General features: G+C 35.6%; 1 protein-coding gene across 1 annotated transcript in view; it reads left to right on the plus strand.

Moving 5' to 3' along the window:
- The window catches only part of ryr2b (ryanodine receptor 2b (cardiac)), a 103,780-nt gene that overhangs the window by 38,508 nt on the left and 47,943 nt on the right, over window positions 1-17,329 (plus strand). The window contains 16 exon segments of the mRNA XM_056477285.1: window positions 616-793; window positions 877-985; window positions 1,189-1,309; window positions 2,351-2,520; window positions 3,609-3,832; window positions 5,833-5,923; window positions 6,034-6,174; window positions 7,925-8,088; window positions 8,233-8,311; window positions 8,399-8,488; window positions 8,618-8,755; window positions 9,734-9,811; window positions 10,070-10,145; window positions 12,810-12,933; window positions 13,027-13,142; window positions 16,950-17,023. Of these exon segments, the coding sequence (XP_056333260.1) occupies window positions 616-793; window positions 877-985; window positions 1,189-1,309; window positions 2,351-2,520; window positions 3,609-3,832; window positions 5,833-5,923; window positions 6,034-6,174; window positions 7,925-8,088; window positions 8,233-8,311; window positions 8,399-8,488; window positions 8,618-8,755; window positions 9,734-9,811; window positions 10,070-10,145; window positions 12,810-12,933; window positions 13,027-13,142; window positions 16,950-17,023 (1,973 nt within the window).

A 17,329-nucleotide genomic window follows, 5' to 3' on the forward strand; every position in this document is an offset into this window, starting at 1 on the left:
GATATGTACTGGTATTTTATTCTATCTTTCTGCTGCTCTGACTAAAAAAACTGATTGTCCAAAAACAGTTCTCTTGACTTTAACTGAACAATCACCTCTAACTAATCTGTCTTATATTGTCCTTGCAGACAATCACACATTGTTTGAGAGGTGGTGGTGCAAGATCATTAAATATTTTTTATACGTTAACACACATCCGCATAAAATAAGAAATTGTCGAATGTTAGTAATTTGTTGTTCAATACACATACAGTAATGATAGCTCCTTGGCTTTTTAGCTAACATTTTTACAGTTTGTTTATAGATAATATACAATGGTTTTAATGCTGTAATGTTTGTGTGGGACCAGCTTGTAACACAGTAAGATAAATGAGGGAAAACCATTGTGTTCATAAAAAGTTAAGTAGCATTCATAGGTAAATGATGCCTGATGTTTCTATAAGTCATCAGGCTTGAAAACCTTCTTAATGTGTTTTATTTTTATTTAAATTAGAATCAATAATTATGCCTAAATATTTAAAAAGATCAACTATATTTACTACTCCATTAACTAAAACATCTGAGCAATGCTCCTCATTTTTCTTAATTGAATAATGAGTTGTTGTCCTCCTACAGGTGAAAGCGTTGAGGAAAACGCTTACGTGGTGGTGAGGCTTCTGATTCGCCGACCCGAGTGCTTTGGCCCTGCCCTTCGAGGGGAGGGGGGAAATGGTCTTCTAGCAACCATGGAGGAAGCCATCAGGATCTCCTACCAGCAAGACGGACCCAGTGCACACAGTTCCAGCAGGACACTGTGAGTGTTGGGCATCGATTTCATCCTGTCAGCTTGTTCTCACTCATGCCCATGTCTTATTCTGCACCTATCTGCACTCTTAGTGACACACTTGATGAAGACGATCATGACGTCATCCACATGGGACACGCCATAATGACCTTCTACTCTGCTCTGATCGATCTGTTGGGTCGCTGCGCCCCTGAGACGCATGTAAGTGTTTTGGAGACCCGCTGGGAAAGCTAGATAAGAGCCATGTAATGTGTTTGAAAGATTGAGTTGGAAAGGGCTTATTGGTTTTATCTACTTTTCAAGGCACAGTCAGTTTTCATTAAAGGTTTTAAAGGCTCTTCAAGGTTTGCTAATGGGCATCTCTATTGTGTGTGTGTGTGTGTGTGTGTGTATGTGGTTTGCAGCTCATAGAAGCAGGGAAAGGTGAGGCCATTCGTATCAGGGCCATCTTGAGGTCTCTCATTCCCAGAGAGGATCTGGAAGGAATCATCAATATTCCATTCAGCTTACCTGTTGTGAACACAGGTGTGTGTGTGTGTGTGTGTGTTTACCAATTGAAATTAAGTAAAATATACATTTACTCAGACCATCGAATTATCTTTCCAAATCTATTGATTTGTTAAAGAGCCTCTATTTTGCATAATAAAAGGTCATATTTTGGTTTTGGGGGTCTCCAACAACAGTCTTGATATGCATGCAAGGTCAAAAACACTTTCATTGTCTTATAATATGCATTTATTTTGACCTATTTATCCCAACCACTTCCATACGATTTGTTCAGCGACTCATTTGTTCCCAAACCCCTCCTTTGCAGCCGAATCTCAATCTGTCAGTGATCGTCATCTTCGTGTCATGATCAGTCCTCTGATCCTTGCGCTCCGCTAGTGTCTGAAGGGAAAGGAACGTTCATGTTTTACTGGATCCGGTACTACATATTTGGTGATGTATCGTATTGACGTCAACGCGTTCAGGCAAAAGATCCGAACCCAACACGATTCATATATTCAATTCTGAGTTGACTATTTCGCTAAAGAATCAATAGTTTTAAACACAGTGCACTTTCAGATTTAAATCTCAGCTGGATGTTTTCATTCACTTAGTGCTGTGTTACACAATGCATGACAGGTCATTTACAAGAAACCATAATAGGGGCTCTTTAAAAACTGGCATCAGGTTAAAGGGATAGCTCACCTAAAAGTGAAAATTACCTCATCATTTACTCTCCTTTTGTGTTTAACAGAAGAAAGAAACTCAAAGGAAGTAATTTTTAAAATGCTGGTTGCTGGGATTCATTTGACTTCCATATAATTTTTTTCCTACTATGAAAGTTAACGGTTTCCAGCAACCAGCATTTTTCTTCTTCTATCTTCCATTGTGAGTAATCATAAAGGTTTAAAACCACATGAGTAGTGTAAATTATGAGGAAATGTTACATTTTATGTGAACTATCCCTTTAATGAGAAAGTCTGAGTTTGGTTTTTAAATAGTTTAGTTGCTGGCAGAGTTATTTAGAAGGCTAATGTGATTAATTGGTGGTTGAAAATATTGTGTGCTGGTTATACTCAGAGGATCTACTGGTCGAACCGGACATGTGTCGGATGTTTTGTCCGGATCACAAAGCAGCCATGGTGCTGTTTTTGGACCGGGTTTATGGAGTTAAAAATCAGCAGTTCTTGCTGCGTCTACTGGAGTTTGGTTTCCTGACAGATCTGAAAGCTGCTGTTAACATGGATACTGTAAGTGGAGAGAAATTTCATGTATGTAAATGTTCTGTCAAATTGAAATAATGTTATCATGTCATTTCAAACCCATATGACCTTTATTTATTTTTTTTATATACTTTTTATACTAAAGTGATTTTCATAGTGATTTTCATAGTAACGGTTTCAGATCTCTATGGTGGCTTTTTCCATATACTGTAGTGTGACCTTGATCTTCAAAAATGTCATAATACATCACCAAAGCAGTTGATTCTACTCTTGTGCTGTATTACAAGTCCTTTGAAGTCAAACAATAGTTCTCTGTGAGGAACAAACCTGAAATATAAGTCCGTTGTTTACTCAAAATTCTAGAGCATGTGAGGTCTGACCCATCTACTTAAGGGTCCAACCCTGCAGTAGATGCCAAAATAAAGGTTAAGGAGGTTTCATAGGGGGTTTCATTCTTAGTTCTACATATTCCAACCACTCTGTCTGTTCAACATGTTTCAACAAATCTTTATGCTACAGAAAAAAATCTGTAACCTCTCAAACAAGTCATACCATGGCTTTATGCATCTAGTAATTGTAAAAATGAAGACATTGACAGAAAACAGAATCTGGACATTTGAGTCTCATAATAATTCATGTAAAATCACCAAGTAAAATTCATGAAAAGAACTTTAACTGTTGTTGTGTATACATAAACTGTCGATCCATTTAAAAGAAATACTGATTTCCAATACTGTTTTTTCAATTATTTCAAAATTAATTAATTTATTGATGAGACGAGCTGAATTTTCGGCAACTATTACACGACCAAATTCTGCCAGAGGATGTTGTTATTTGAAAATACCAAAACAACCATATACCTACACCTCAAGACCACCCCTTTTTAATATATTCGCTATAGTTACTAGACAAGCCCTTTAATGCTGATTTACTATTTACTGTGGTCAAAAGAAAGTTTCTAATTTTGCTTATTCCACTTTTAGTTATCTCACAATCCTTCAAATGTCACCATATCTGCTGCTTATGAAACATTTATTATTACAATTAAATATTACCAAAGTTTTTTTTCCCCTTTAACAACTTAGTTTATTACTCAATGTGTTTTCTGTTTGCAGACGGGGTTAGGTGGAACAGACATGGCACTGGCCATCAACCGATACCTATGTGTTGCCGTTCTGCCGCTGCTGAGTAAATACTCATCTTTGCTGTGTGACTCCTCACCTTTACGGAGCGGGCCGGTGGACCAGCTGCTGCAGGGTGTCTATAGCCTCTCTAAGGCCAGCGGACTCACCAAGGCCCAGAGAGATGCCATACAGGACTGTCTGCTGGCAGTATGCGGGTCAGCATGTTTAACTTTGCTTTTTTGTGTTGATCATAATGATACCATTAAAGTCATTTAAGGCTATGTCCACACATATAAGGATATTTTTTAACCAAGAGTTTTCCCCGCTTCATTTTAAATGAAAGAAGAGATGCAAGTTAAGGGGAACAGGCGGAGATAATGACACTTATGCTGGGTTTACACCAAACTGCAATGAAATATTTACATTTGCATTTAGTAATTTAGCAGACGCTTTTTGTCCAAAGCGGCTCACAATTGAGGAGGCATTCATCGATTCAACAAGAAGAGGCAATACATACAAGAAGTGCTAGTTATTAAAAGGAACAGAATTTACTGCTAAAGTAAGGAGGAGAGTTGGGTGTAACATATTCCACAATAACACGTTACTGTAGTCTAATTACATTTTTGAGGAACGTAGTAATGTAACAAATTACATTTTAAATTTGTGTAATTTGATTACAGTTACTAAAGTCAATGTAATTGTGTTACTTACATTACTAATATAGTTTTGCGAAGACAAAAAAATGCTTCTTTTAAATTACGTTTCCGGCTGCAACGCCAGTTAATACGCATGCACTTTTAAATAGCTGGAGAACACGAGCTGAAATGGTTGCTGTTGAGAGTGGCTACTTCTTCAAGTGGAAATACAGACATTACTTTGATTTCATTGAGCGTAAAAACAAAAATATTGTTGTGAAATGCAGTCGAACTTTCAACTACTTTTAACTTGACCAGCAACTTGTTCCATACTTGTCACCAAGGAGGACAAAACCACACCCAAAAACACAAGGAGCCAATTCAGCCTAAACACGCTAAATTGGATTTTTGTGCAGGATCGGGAGTGAAGGTATCTTCTGAATGTGAAGAGAATCATACCGTGTCTTTTACACACACATATTGGGAGTGCATATTGTGAGCATACAGTTGAAAACTTACCGATCAGCTTCATACTGGAATATACACATTTAGGTAGACTAATTACCTCAGACAAACACAGAACACCCAAATGCTGCAGTGCTTTTTTCATACCATGGATGTCAATGGTTACAGGCATCCAGTTTTCTTCTTTTGTATTAAAAAAAGACAAACAGGTTTGGAACAAGTGAATGATGAGAGAATTTATAATTTTGGGTGAACTCTTTAAGTAGTTTGAATATGTCAAGCCGTTGTACAACCCATTGTAATACTTCTCAGTGAAAATTAAATTACTGAAAGAGCTGCAGTTTATTTTGTATTTTTATAGGTATATTTTATATGTTTTAAAAGTAACTGTATGTTTTAAAAGTAACAAGTATCTGATTAATTTTTACATGAAGTAATTAGTTATGTAATCGGATTACAATTTTCAAATTATAGTCAGTAATTTGTAATCTATTACCTTTTAAAGTAACTTACTCAACACTGGTAGGGAGGGGGAAGGGTTTTTTGATGGGGAGAGAGAGAGAAAAAGAGCTAGAGAGAGTTTTTATAGATGGTTTGACAAGCCCACTCACCTGTGTGAAGCACACTTTATAAATGCATAATGTTTTTTTATTTTTTAATATGGTAAAAATTATAAAATGTCTCTGATTAAAATGTGCATAATGGTGCAAGTGTCAGAGAGATGAACGTGTGTTTTTTTGCAAGTAAACTGCATACAAGTTAATGCAAATACAGTGTGAATGTCACAGAATACGCAATGTGTTTGCTGTGAATGTGCAGAGTAGCCGAATTTGATGTGCAGAACCCAGCCGTGTTGGCCAATCAGAAAGGAGAAAACTCGCTAACATCATGAGGCGAAAACTTTCAGTAAATCTTCATGCTGGCAGAGTTTTCAGAAAATTTTGGTTTCAGTCACCCGATACTTTGTTTTCGTGTGGACAAACAGCGTAGAAAAAAAGTGCCGTTTTAAAAATTCTCATGTTTGTGTGGACACGAAAAACCAATTCTATATTGCATGGTTCTGTTTAATAATTATTTATTATAATTATTTTTCATATGCAACTTTATTCCCACAGAAAGCTGAAGCCCTCCATGTTGCAGTCTCTGCTGCGTAATCTTGTGTTTGACGTCCCGCAGCTTCCGGAAAATTCCAAAATGCCACTTAAGGTCAAAAAAGCAAAGCAAAGCATTCATTAAATTTATTAAAATTATTCATTAAAAGCAGAGCTAATAGATTTTTTCCTTGTACTTATCACTGTGATCTCTTCTAATTGCAGCTGTTGACCAATCATTATGAGCAGAGCAGGAAGTACTACTGTCGGAGTGATGGATGTGGTGGCTTTGGCTCCGCCTCAGAGGAAGAACTTTGTCTGACCAGGAGGCTGTTTTGGGGGGTATTCAGTGCTCTTGCCAAAAAAGTGAGAAAAACCAGAAATCGCTTTAATTATATTTGGTTTATTACACAAAGACCATGTAACCCGGGGCTAAAATGAACACCAAAGCCCAAAAAAATCAGCGTTAGAGAATACTTTTTTTAATGTTTTTTATTCATTCTAAAATTGCCTGGGAACGCAATATCAAATCACAAAGATTGCATTATAATTGTATAAATATGTAATTTGATTCACAGCACAGTGAGGTTTGTTCATGATCAGCTCAAGATAACAGTGGTTTCAGTGAATTTGTTCACAGTAATGACAAATTACTCCTCAAAAATAAGTCTCCGCAAGTGCTGTATCCACCGGATACCAAATATTCTTCCTGGTTTGGAATGAGAATGTTATAAATTATTTGCCCCTGCTTTTTTTAAATATATTTAATATATATAGTTATATATTAAATATTTATAGTTATTTTTAGATATTTATATATATTTTTAATAGTTGTTATAAAATAATAATAATGATCATGATAATGATACACTTAAAAAATGATGTTCTTGAGGGATTTTAAGTGTTTTATGTTTAATCCACTTAAATTAGTTCAAACTAATAAGTTAACTTAATTCCTTCATTTTGTCCTAACACAAATCGATTGTAAGCATTTTTTAAAAAGTGTAATTATATTAAAAGGCACCTATGATGAAAATCATCTTTTGTAAGCTGTTTGGACAGGACTGTGTGTAAGTATAATGTGTCCACAGTCATGTGTCCATTCCTGATGTTAAAATAGTATTCAAATCTCTCCCGTTTTGAGGCCCGCCCCAAGGTGACATAGGAGTGCGGTTTCCCTGCCCAGACAATTGATTGAACGTATAAACATGTCTCTGTAGTAACGCATATAATCATATCAACAAGACAGGACGTGCACAAAGCAACTGGGATTAAAAGATCAGTTCAGCTCGCTGTGGTCATCAATCTTCATCAAATATGATCAAGAATGAGTTTTACAAGTTTAAAGTGTTTTTAAAACTGCATGTTTGTAATGAATTACAGCGATTTTACCGTCTTTACTTTGTCACCACAGCCTCGTGCCAGTACAATTATAAAAGAAGACGGTTCAATCCTGGTTTATTTTGTACAATAACATAACGGATGTCCACACAGCAGTGTATATTACCATGTATCATGTCACATTTGCGTGCAAAAACTGTGCAAAATTAAACACGCTTGCTGTGTGTCTGCTGTGTGTGTGTGTGTGTGAACTTTGTAACGACATTGCCTGTGACTCATTGCAGAAAGGCTTGAATTAACTTCACAACAAATACATCAAATAATCATTGGGAAAGTTCTTATTGTAGCATTTCTCACAAAGATACATGAGATCTGCTTCCTTCATGTCTGTCACAGTGCTGTTTATCTGACGCAGCTGAGGTGGAGCTTGAGGCACACTCTGACAGTGGGACACGTGGGAATGGTGGTTGGGGAGAACTAGCATTAAAGGCACAGGCTTCAAAAACAGCTACATTCTTTTCAAGGCAAAAAAATCCAATATTATAAAAGGTATAATAAATAATCTAATGGGTGTTTTGAGCGAAAACTTTACAGACAAATTCTGGAGACACAAAAAACTTATCTTAAATCTTGAAAAAAAAGGGGTAAAATAGGTGCTCTTTAATAATATTAATTCCCTTTTTTAGCATAAGATTTCTGTTAAATGTAATGCAAAACAGTTCAAACTTGACCTGACGTTGCGCAGTTAAAATGTGTTTTTTTTTCTCGTCCGCAGTCTTATGACGCAGACCTGTTCAAACTGGCTCTTGGGTGTCTCAGTGCAGTTGCTGGAGCGATTCCTCCTGACCACCTTGACCTGAGTTGCACCGGCGGAAGAGAGAGACACTCAGTGATAGATTCAGAGAGACGCTTTTGTCCTCAACCCCTGGACACCTTAAAGTAAAGGGCTAATAAACACATGAGTTCAATTTAATGGACCATGAACACTGATCTCAGAAATCCACTTTATCCTTTTGAGAAAAGTGTAGTGTGAATTGCTTGAAATGTAATACATAATAATCCAGTTTTCTCATGCATTTTTAGTGTGACAATCCCAGAATGCCTTGAGTTTGTGGTGAACAAATATGCTGAGCATACACACGAGAAATGGTCAATGGAAAAGGTAAACAGTTTCTTACTAAAAGAGTTTACCTAAGGATGACAGCCAGTAATACGATCTTAAATACTATGTTTGATGGTTCTTTCCCAGTTTGGTAATGGTTGGGTTCATGGAGAACAGCTTTCTGAGAGCTCTAAAGTTCATCCACTCTTAAAACCTTACAGAGCTCTGTCTGAAAAGGTAGCCCTTAACCAGAATACATGTAAAATGTAAATACATTACAAATAATAATACTTTAGTATGCTGTATGGAATGAAGAAAGCTCACATGCAGTTTATTGCTACAAAATCAGCTTGCTCTCTGTTTTAGGATAAAGAATGTTATCGAGGGGTCATTAAAGAGACGGTGAAATGCATGTTGGTCTTAGGCTGGACCATTGAGAGGACTAACGAGGGGGAATCACACGGCATTCACAACCCAGCAAGGAGGATCTCACAGTCTGGCAAGGTAAAAGTTACTTTTAAAAAAAAAAGTTTTTATTATGTCCATTAATCTTTGAATTTTGACATTTTTATTTTTTTTGAATGTATCTCCCAAGTGCTGTTTAACAGAGCAAGCGCATTTTCATATTATTTATTATAATAATCTTTTTTCTTTTGGATAAAGTCCTATTTATTTTAGATTGGCTGCTTATAATAATAAAAGCAGCTTATAATAATAAAAAGTGAAGGTCAATATTATCAGCCCCCCACCCCCCACCCCTGGTCTGATGCAATATAGCTGCCGTCGTGTCATCCATGTGGGTGCTGTACACTGGTGGTGGATGAGGAGATTTCCCCCAATGTGTAAAGTGCTTTGAGTGTCCAGAAAAGTGCAATATAAATGTAAGGAATTATTAGTATTATTATTTAAAAATCCTCAGAACTCAGTATTGTTGCTTTTTTACTCAAAGACCAAAACACTATAAATCAATTGTATTATGTTGTTAGTTAATAATATCATAAATAATATGAAGTTTTTAGCTGAATCGAAAATTCTAATCAAAATATTTCCATTTGCATAAAAAAAATTAAATGACAGAAAGTGAAAACCTGCGAATAGAACATCACATGCTGTCATCTGGAAATTACAGTATTTACACTATGACACTATGATCACATCCATTTTCACACCATATGTTTTATCATTTTAGTAGTGAAATACTGTTTTTTTCCACTTCAACAACTATATGTTGAAGCAAATTATTTCTGCATAAATTGTAGTGACAGCTGTTTTGTATTACACACTAGTATTCCGTGATTGGGATTCAGAATAGGCCTTGCGTGTTCGCCAAGACTGGATTAACAGCTCTTAGGCTTTTTAAAAAACATTGCTCATTCACAGAACACGGGACGCATTCAAAACAGACTGCTGTGCTAAGATATCAAACCAGAACCAATGCATTGTGTTTCAGCAGGGAACATAACTTGTTTTGTCTGTTAATAGCTGTCTTTTGAAGGAGCCTCCACGTTCAGTCCAAAGCCTGTGGACACCAGCAGCGTCACTCTGACCTGGGATCAGTATGTAAGCAGTCATTTTAATTTTACAGTATGAATCCAGTCCATCAGAGCCTAAAGGGGATATTCCCTTGTTAACCACTGATTACTTTGTGCAGTCATTGATTGATTGCTTTTACAGTGCAGATAAACTAGCTGTAATTTAGAATACAAATAGCAGAGCATATTTTAGAAGTCCTTTTAGGAATTGCCTCATTAATACTGCCAGCCGGCTCCGTACGTTAACAGGATTAAAAATAACTGCACTTTCAATCTGGTGTTGAAGGCAATGGCGGAGCGGCTGGCTGAGAATTATCATCACATCTGGACAGCCAGGAAACTGCAGGAGCTGGAGAGTAAAGGTGTGTGTTACAGACGGCCACTGTGAGAGATCATACTGTAAATTCAATTAGGCTTTCTGCAGCCACCTGCGTCTTACAGTGAAGCAAGAATAGCAAGACAGGGTTGAGGTGTGGATACACACAGTACAGGCATATAATAAAGAATGCGTGTAACTAAAGTAAAAAAATATATATTCTTTTATTGAGCAAACATGCATTAATTTGATAAAAATTTATATTTATAATGTTGATAAAATACAAACACACATCTAGCAACACTGGTTGAGGGCGGCGTGATAGTCCTTTGCTTAGAGCTTCAGTTCAACTTGCTCCAGCCCTGAACACACATAACACGCATTTAAAATGGCAAATCAAAATGATAAAAACAATGATCATAAATGAATGAATGCATACAAAATGTAGCAAGAAATTATCCAAAAAATTGTTTAAAAAATATTTAAAAAACCAAAACAAAAACAAATGTAAAGAAATACATTTTCATAAACCTACATACAGTACAGTGCTCAGCATAATTGAGTACACCCCATTTTGAAAAGGGATATTTTCATATTCGGGGAGAACATGCCAACTCCACACAGAAATGCCAACTGAGACTCGAACCAGCGACCCTCCTACTGTGAGGCGACAGTGCTATCCACTGCGCCACCGTGCTGCCATTTTAATGAACGTACAAACAAAAACAAAAAGGGCAAAAAACAAGGATACCAGTAAACCGAAGAATAGTAACAAAAATCCTATAAAGTTCTGCTGTGATTGAGTAAAGTAACACTTATGAAAATACATCTGAGGTGTTTAGAGAGTCGAAGGTTCAATAGAGGCATGCATATTTTTTGAAAGACATCCCCTTTCTTTCTTAAGTAGTATGTATATTGTTCCAATAGCATTGTTTCATTCAAGAGTTGTATCAACAGTTCAAATTTTGGAGGCCTTTGTTGGAAGTATGAATTTTGCCATAAGTATAGACTGCGTTTTTAAAGTTTATCTCACAAAAAGGTATGTTATTACTGTATTTTGATTCATTTGATTAAAAGAGAAATCTCTATCTATATTTACTCTTCAGATAAATAGTACTTTCAAACTAACAGCACATCTGAAATAAACTGATTAGCAGTAATTTATTTATACTAGTATCTGACCTATAGTGACTTGTAATTCCAAAATACAATGCTCAGTATATACAGTATAAGAACACCCCTCACAAATCTCTCTTTTAAATTCATATTTTCAATATGAAGCTATACAATATTATATTTGTGCATATACATTAGATTAGTCAGTACTGAAGCCAAATCTGGAGCTTATCTAACAAAGTAACTTACGAGAACGGTCCAAAAACTAGTTCACCCAAATTTATATGGTAGAGAAAAATATTAAATACAAATTTAAAAGAGGAAAAAATCAAGAGAAGCAAAAAAGTTTTAAAATTTAGTTGAAATTTGTAGTTTTTAATCATTTTTTTGCAATATTTTGCTTGAATTTAATAGTATTTTCTTTCAATTTCTAAATATGTTTGGTGACTAAAATATTATTTTAATAAATATATCTGTTAAATATATATATACACACACACAGTTGAAGTCAGAATTATCAGCCCCCTTTTGAAATTTTCTTTCTTTTTTAAATATTTCCCAAAGTATGTTTAACAGAGCAAGGGAATTTTCACAGTATGTCTGATAATATTTTTTTTTCTGGAGAAAGTATAACTAGTATAATTCACTTTAACTGTATATACACAGTTGAAGTCCGAAATATTAGCTTCCTGTATTATTAGCCCCCCTGTTTATTTTTTTCCCCAATTTCTGTTTAACGGAGAGAAGATTTTTTCAACACATTTATAATCATAATAGTTTTAATAACTCATTTCTAATAACTGATTTACTTAATCTTTGCCGTGATGTCAGTAAATAATATTTGACTAGATATTTTTCAAGGCACTTCTATACAGCTTAAAGTGACATTTAAAGGCTTAACTAGGTTAATTAGGTTAACTAGGGAGGTTAGGGTAATTAGGCAAGTTATTGTATAATGATGGTTTGTTCTGTAGACTATCGGAAAAAAATATAGCTTCAAGGCGCTAATAATTTTGTCCTTAAAATGGTGTTTAAAAATTTTTAAACTGCTATTATTCTAGCCAAAATAAAACAAATAAGACTTTCTCCAGAAGAAAAAATATTATCAGACATACTGTGAAAATTTCCTTGCTCTGTTAAACATCATTTGGGAAATATTTAAAAAAAGATTTTAAAAAATCTAAACCGGGGCTAATAATTCTGACTTCAACTGTATATATGTATGTATATATATATGTATGTATATATATATATATGTGTGTGTGTGTGTGTGTGTGTGTGTGTGTGTGTGTGTGTGTGTGTGTGTGTGTGTGTGTGTGTGTGTGTGTGTGTGTGTGTATGTATGTATGTATGTATGTATGTATGTATGTATGTATGTATATATATATGTATATATATATATATATATATATATATATATATATATATATATATATATATATATATATATATATATATATATATATATATATATATATAATTATTATTATTATTATTATTATTTACCTTTTTTTTTTTTTACTAATTACAGATGATAAAACTGCCAGGACTAAAATGCTGCTCAGCTGGTAATCTTACTCTTTTTTTTGTCCAGGAGGGGGCAGTCATCCTCTGCTCGTCCCGTATGATGCTCTGAGTGTTAAAGACAAGAGTCGAGTCAGAGACAAAGCTCAGGATGTTCTCAAGTTCTTCCACATCAATGGCTACTCAGTGAAGAGGTGATGATGGTTTCCTGCTACTGGATACTAGAATGAGGCCGATGCCTTTGAAGTGTCTATTTGGTTTTCACTGACTGGATTCTCACTGCACAGGAACAGAAAGGTGGCAGATGCTGATTCCCCAGCGATCGCCAGCCGCTTCGCTTACGGCCTGATCCAGCAAGCCCTCCGTCTCACTGAACGAGCCCAGGAGAGCGCAATAGAGCTGGGTTAGACTTGCACAACCACACACATACACTCAGGCATACACAAGCACACGCACACACACACCCATATACACTCACGCACACTTGCACACACAGACTAACAAAAACTCTCTCTCACACACACACACACAACCACATACATATATGCACTCATACAACACATTCACAAGCACATACACACCCACAAATACACACACAACACACACACTACCACACGCATATTCACACTCATACACACACATTCACAAGCTCACACACACTTGCACACATAAACACTCAACACATGCACACAACCACACACACACACATATATACTCTCTCACACACACATAACTCAAACACTCACTGACATTCAAAAATGCACACACACTCATACACACGAACACACATGATCAAAAACACAAACACATACAGTACACACACACACACATTCATACACACTCATACACACACATACATAATCGCACACTCTTACACACACAAACTCTCAACACACACACAATCACACACATACATACTCACAAACATATACTCTCTCACACACACACATAACAACACACACTCACTGACATTCAAAAAAGGCACACACACTCATACACACTCCCAACCACACACACAAACACACATCCTCAAAGACACAAACACATACATACACACACACTTACTCATACACACACATTCACAAGTGCACACATAAATAATCACGCACACACTTGCACACGCATAAACTCTCAACGCACACACACATGCACACAACCACACACAATACTGTACATACATACTCACACACATATACTCTCTCACACACACATAACAACGCACACAACCAAACACACACTCACTGACATTCAAAAAAGGCACACAAACACTTATACACACTCTCAACCGTACACACACATGAACAAACATGATCAAAGACACACACACCAACACATACGCACGCACGCACACACACACACACACACACACACACACACACACACACACACACACACACACAAACACACACACACAACCAAACACACACTCACTGACATTCAAAAATGCACACACACTCATACGCACACTCATACACACTCTCAATCACACACATGAACACACGTGATCAAAGTCACACACACACACTCCTGTTTTTCCACTCTACTTCGCTCCAATTGCTTGTTTGCACATCTGTCTTTTTATATAACTGCCCAATAAATGCAAGGCCTCACTAAGCCGAACAGGGTGTTAAAAGGATAGTTTACTCAAATATGTGAAAATTCTGACAACATGCTCATGCCTTTCCACTCTCATACGACTTTCTTTTCTGAAGTGAAACAGTTTTTGTAATGTAATCAAACCGGATGTGGACTGAAGCTGTCGAGTTTGACAAATCACCATAACAGAAGTCTCCATGTCTACTGAAGCCATTACTGCTTAGTTTTAGCCATAAACCAACATTTAAAGGGCACCTATGATAAAAATCATATTTTGTAAGCTGTTTGGACAGAACTGTGTGTAGGTATAGTGTGTCCACAGTCATATTGGGGTGATATAAACACAATAAGTCTCTTTTTTTAAATAGGATCCAAATCCCTCCCATTTTGAGGCCCACCGCAATGTTACGTAGGAGCAGGGATGGGAAGTATTTCTGATACATGTATTTCAAATACGTATTTTAAATACAACATAGTATTTTGTAATTTGTATTTTATAGGGTTTATGAAAATGGGTAAATATTTTGTATCAAAATACTTTAGTGTCTTGTATTTTTGTATTTTAAAATACTGTAAAATACTTTGTAACATCATAAAAATGGAGCCTCAGATTGATGCTTTCTCAGTTGATTGCCTAGGCTTGAGATCAGACTAGAATATTGATTAAGAAGGTGGTCAATGCTTGGAGTATGGATGGAAATTATGCAACACACATAAGGAAAATAACAGATAAATGGCAACAAATGTCAACAATCATTGAAAATAGTTTACTGCACAATGCTAAGACCAGTAATGCCAGTATAGTGTACAATTTGAGATGGAATAAAATATTAGTCCTTAAAAACAGGATGTGGAGCCTTCATCACATAATCATTCTCAGTCTCAGTGCTGCATGTGGAAATGCAGAGGATGTTTAGAATAATAAAACACCCAAAGATGGTATACTGGTGTTCACTAAGGGACTCTTCCAGTTAAAGAAGAACTAAAAAAATCTTGGGAGAAAGAGTATACTGTAAAAATAATAGTAGTTTTTTTATCGATTGCTGATGTAGATGCCAAGAAAATAAGACAAACAACATACGAAAAGTTTCTACAATACATAATCATCCGCTTTAAATGCCAGTAGCTGATCTGCAGATGCAGTGTACAGTTAATGAAGAGATGCCAAAGTGGCACAATACAGTATATGAGACACAAATATTCAATAATACTCCAGTCTATACAGACTGGTCAAAAACTCCAGACCCCTGTTAAACAGCAGCAGCAGGATGTATATGAAGAGTTAAAAAAACCAAATTAAAACCAAAAAACTACATTTATTGAACAACAAAATAAATAAATAAAATAAAATAAAATAAATTAAGAAATAAAATAACCTCTTCATATATCACCCTTTTAAAATATAAGACTGTTAAGAGATTTCTCTGGCCACGCAATGGATGGAAACACAATGAAGAGATATAGTGCTATATTCCAACTCATTATCTGCATTACATGGTTTTTACATAAAGAGATCATTTTCAAGACAAGAACTTTCTGTATGAAATTTGTACAAAATTTATGCTCGAATAAAAGAGAATGTCAGTTTAATGGTCAAGGGACTTATCAAAAATGCCTATTGATTGAAAGTTTGCGGAGAAATGTCATTCTCCCTTGCAAAAGCATTTTGTAGTATCTTCAAAATACAAAATACAGTAATTTAGTTTCATACATTTGTGGCTGCTGTATTTTGTAGTTTATTTGATACACTTAAAACTGAGGTATTTGGTATTTGGTAAATACATTTCAATGTATTTTTGCCCAACCCTGCATATGAATGCGGTTTCCCCACCCACCGAATTGATTGACAGCTGCGTATTAACATATCTCTGTAGTAGCAAGTGAGTGAGTGCTAACTTTATATCAACATTGTGTGTGACTCATCATTGCAGAAAGGCTTAAATGAACGTTAACAACAAATACATCAAATAATCATTGGGAAAGTTCTTACTTATGCGTGAGACATAGCAGGAGAAGCTACACCCATCATAGCAATTGTGTGTGAGCTCTTTGGCTCTGACACTCATGTGGGAACGGTGGGCAGGGAGAACCAGATCATTTCCATTAAAGGCACAGGCAACAAAAACAGCTACAAAGTCATAAAAGCTCAAATTCCAATATACACAAAGGTCTAATAAATAATCTGATGGGCATTTTGAGCTGAAACATTTTGACAGACACATTTTGGACACACAAAATACTTATTTTAAATCTTGAAAAAGAGGTGCCCTTTAAGTTTTTAACTCTGCTTTCAGATTTCACTAGTATTCATAGAATCTGTGATGAATGTTATGTGCAATATATAGAGATATGAATCTGTCTTATTTCTGTTAACTGTTACATTTTAATTGACAGGAAAAACACTGAAATTAAAACTTAGAATTTTACTGAAGTAAAGGTAAACATATTGTGTTGAGAAATATAATACTGCACAAAACTGTTAAAATGTGATATTAGGAGCTGCTAAAATAATATATTTGAAAAAAAATTGTAGGCATGAGGTCTCATTTGTGTTTGACCTTCTGAAGCATGTGAAAACCTTATATTGAATGTATGTTTTTTAAACGTTTTTTAGAGGATGCTCAAGCCCGAGGGAAGATTAACAGGGCTGAAAGAGTTCCTCACGAACAACAAACCTTCTTCATTAAGGTTAGTCATTTTCTGCAGCTCAGACATTTGGAACAAAACTTCACACTGAAATCCATGACACATTCATCCATCACACTAAAGCAGTCAAATGAGTCAGAATGATAAACTTACTTAAATGCCTGCTTTGACAAATATGTTCAAACAATCATTACTGTATATGGATTTTTGAAGTCTCTTTAAGACACTGCAAATGTAGATTTTTGTGTGTCGTTTATGTAGTAATCAACTCAAAATCTCAGCATATTCACCTATTCTTTTTACTAAACCACAGTAAATCAGTAAATTTGCAGTAATAATGGCTTTTAA

This window comes from Danio aesculapii, chromosome 17 (genome assembly GCF_903798145.1).
Source record: "Danio aesculapii chromosome 17, fDanAes4.1, whole genome shotgun sequence".
NCBI lineage: Eukaryota > Metazoa > Chordata > Actinopteri > Cypriniformes > Danionidae > Danio > Danio aesculapii.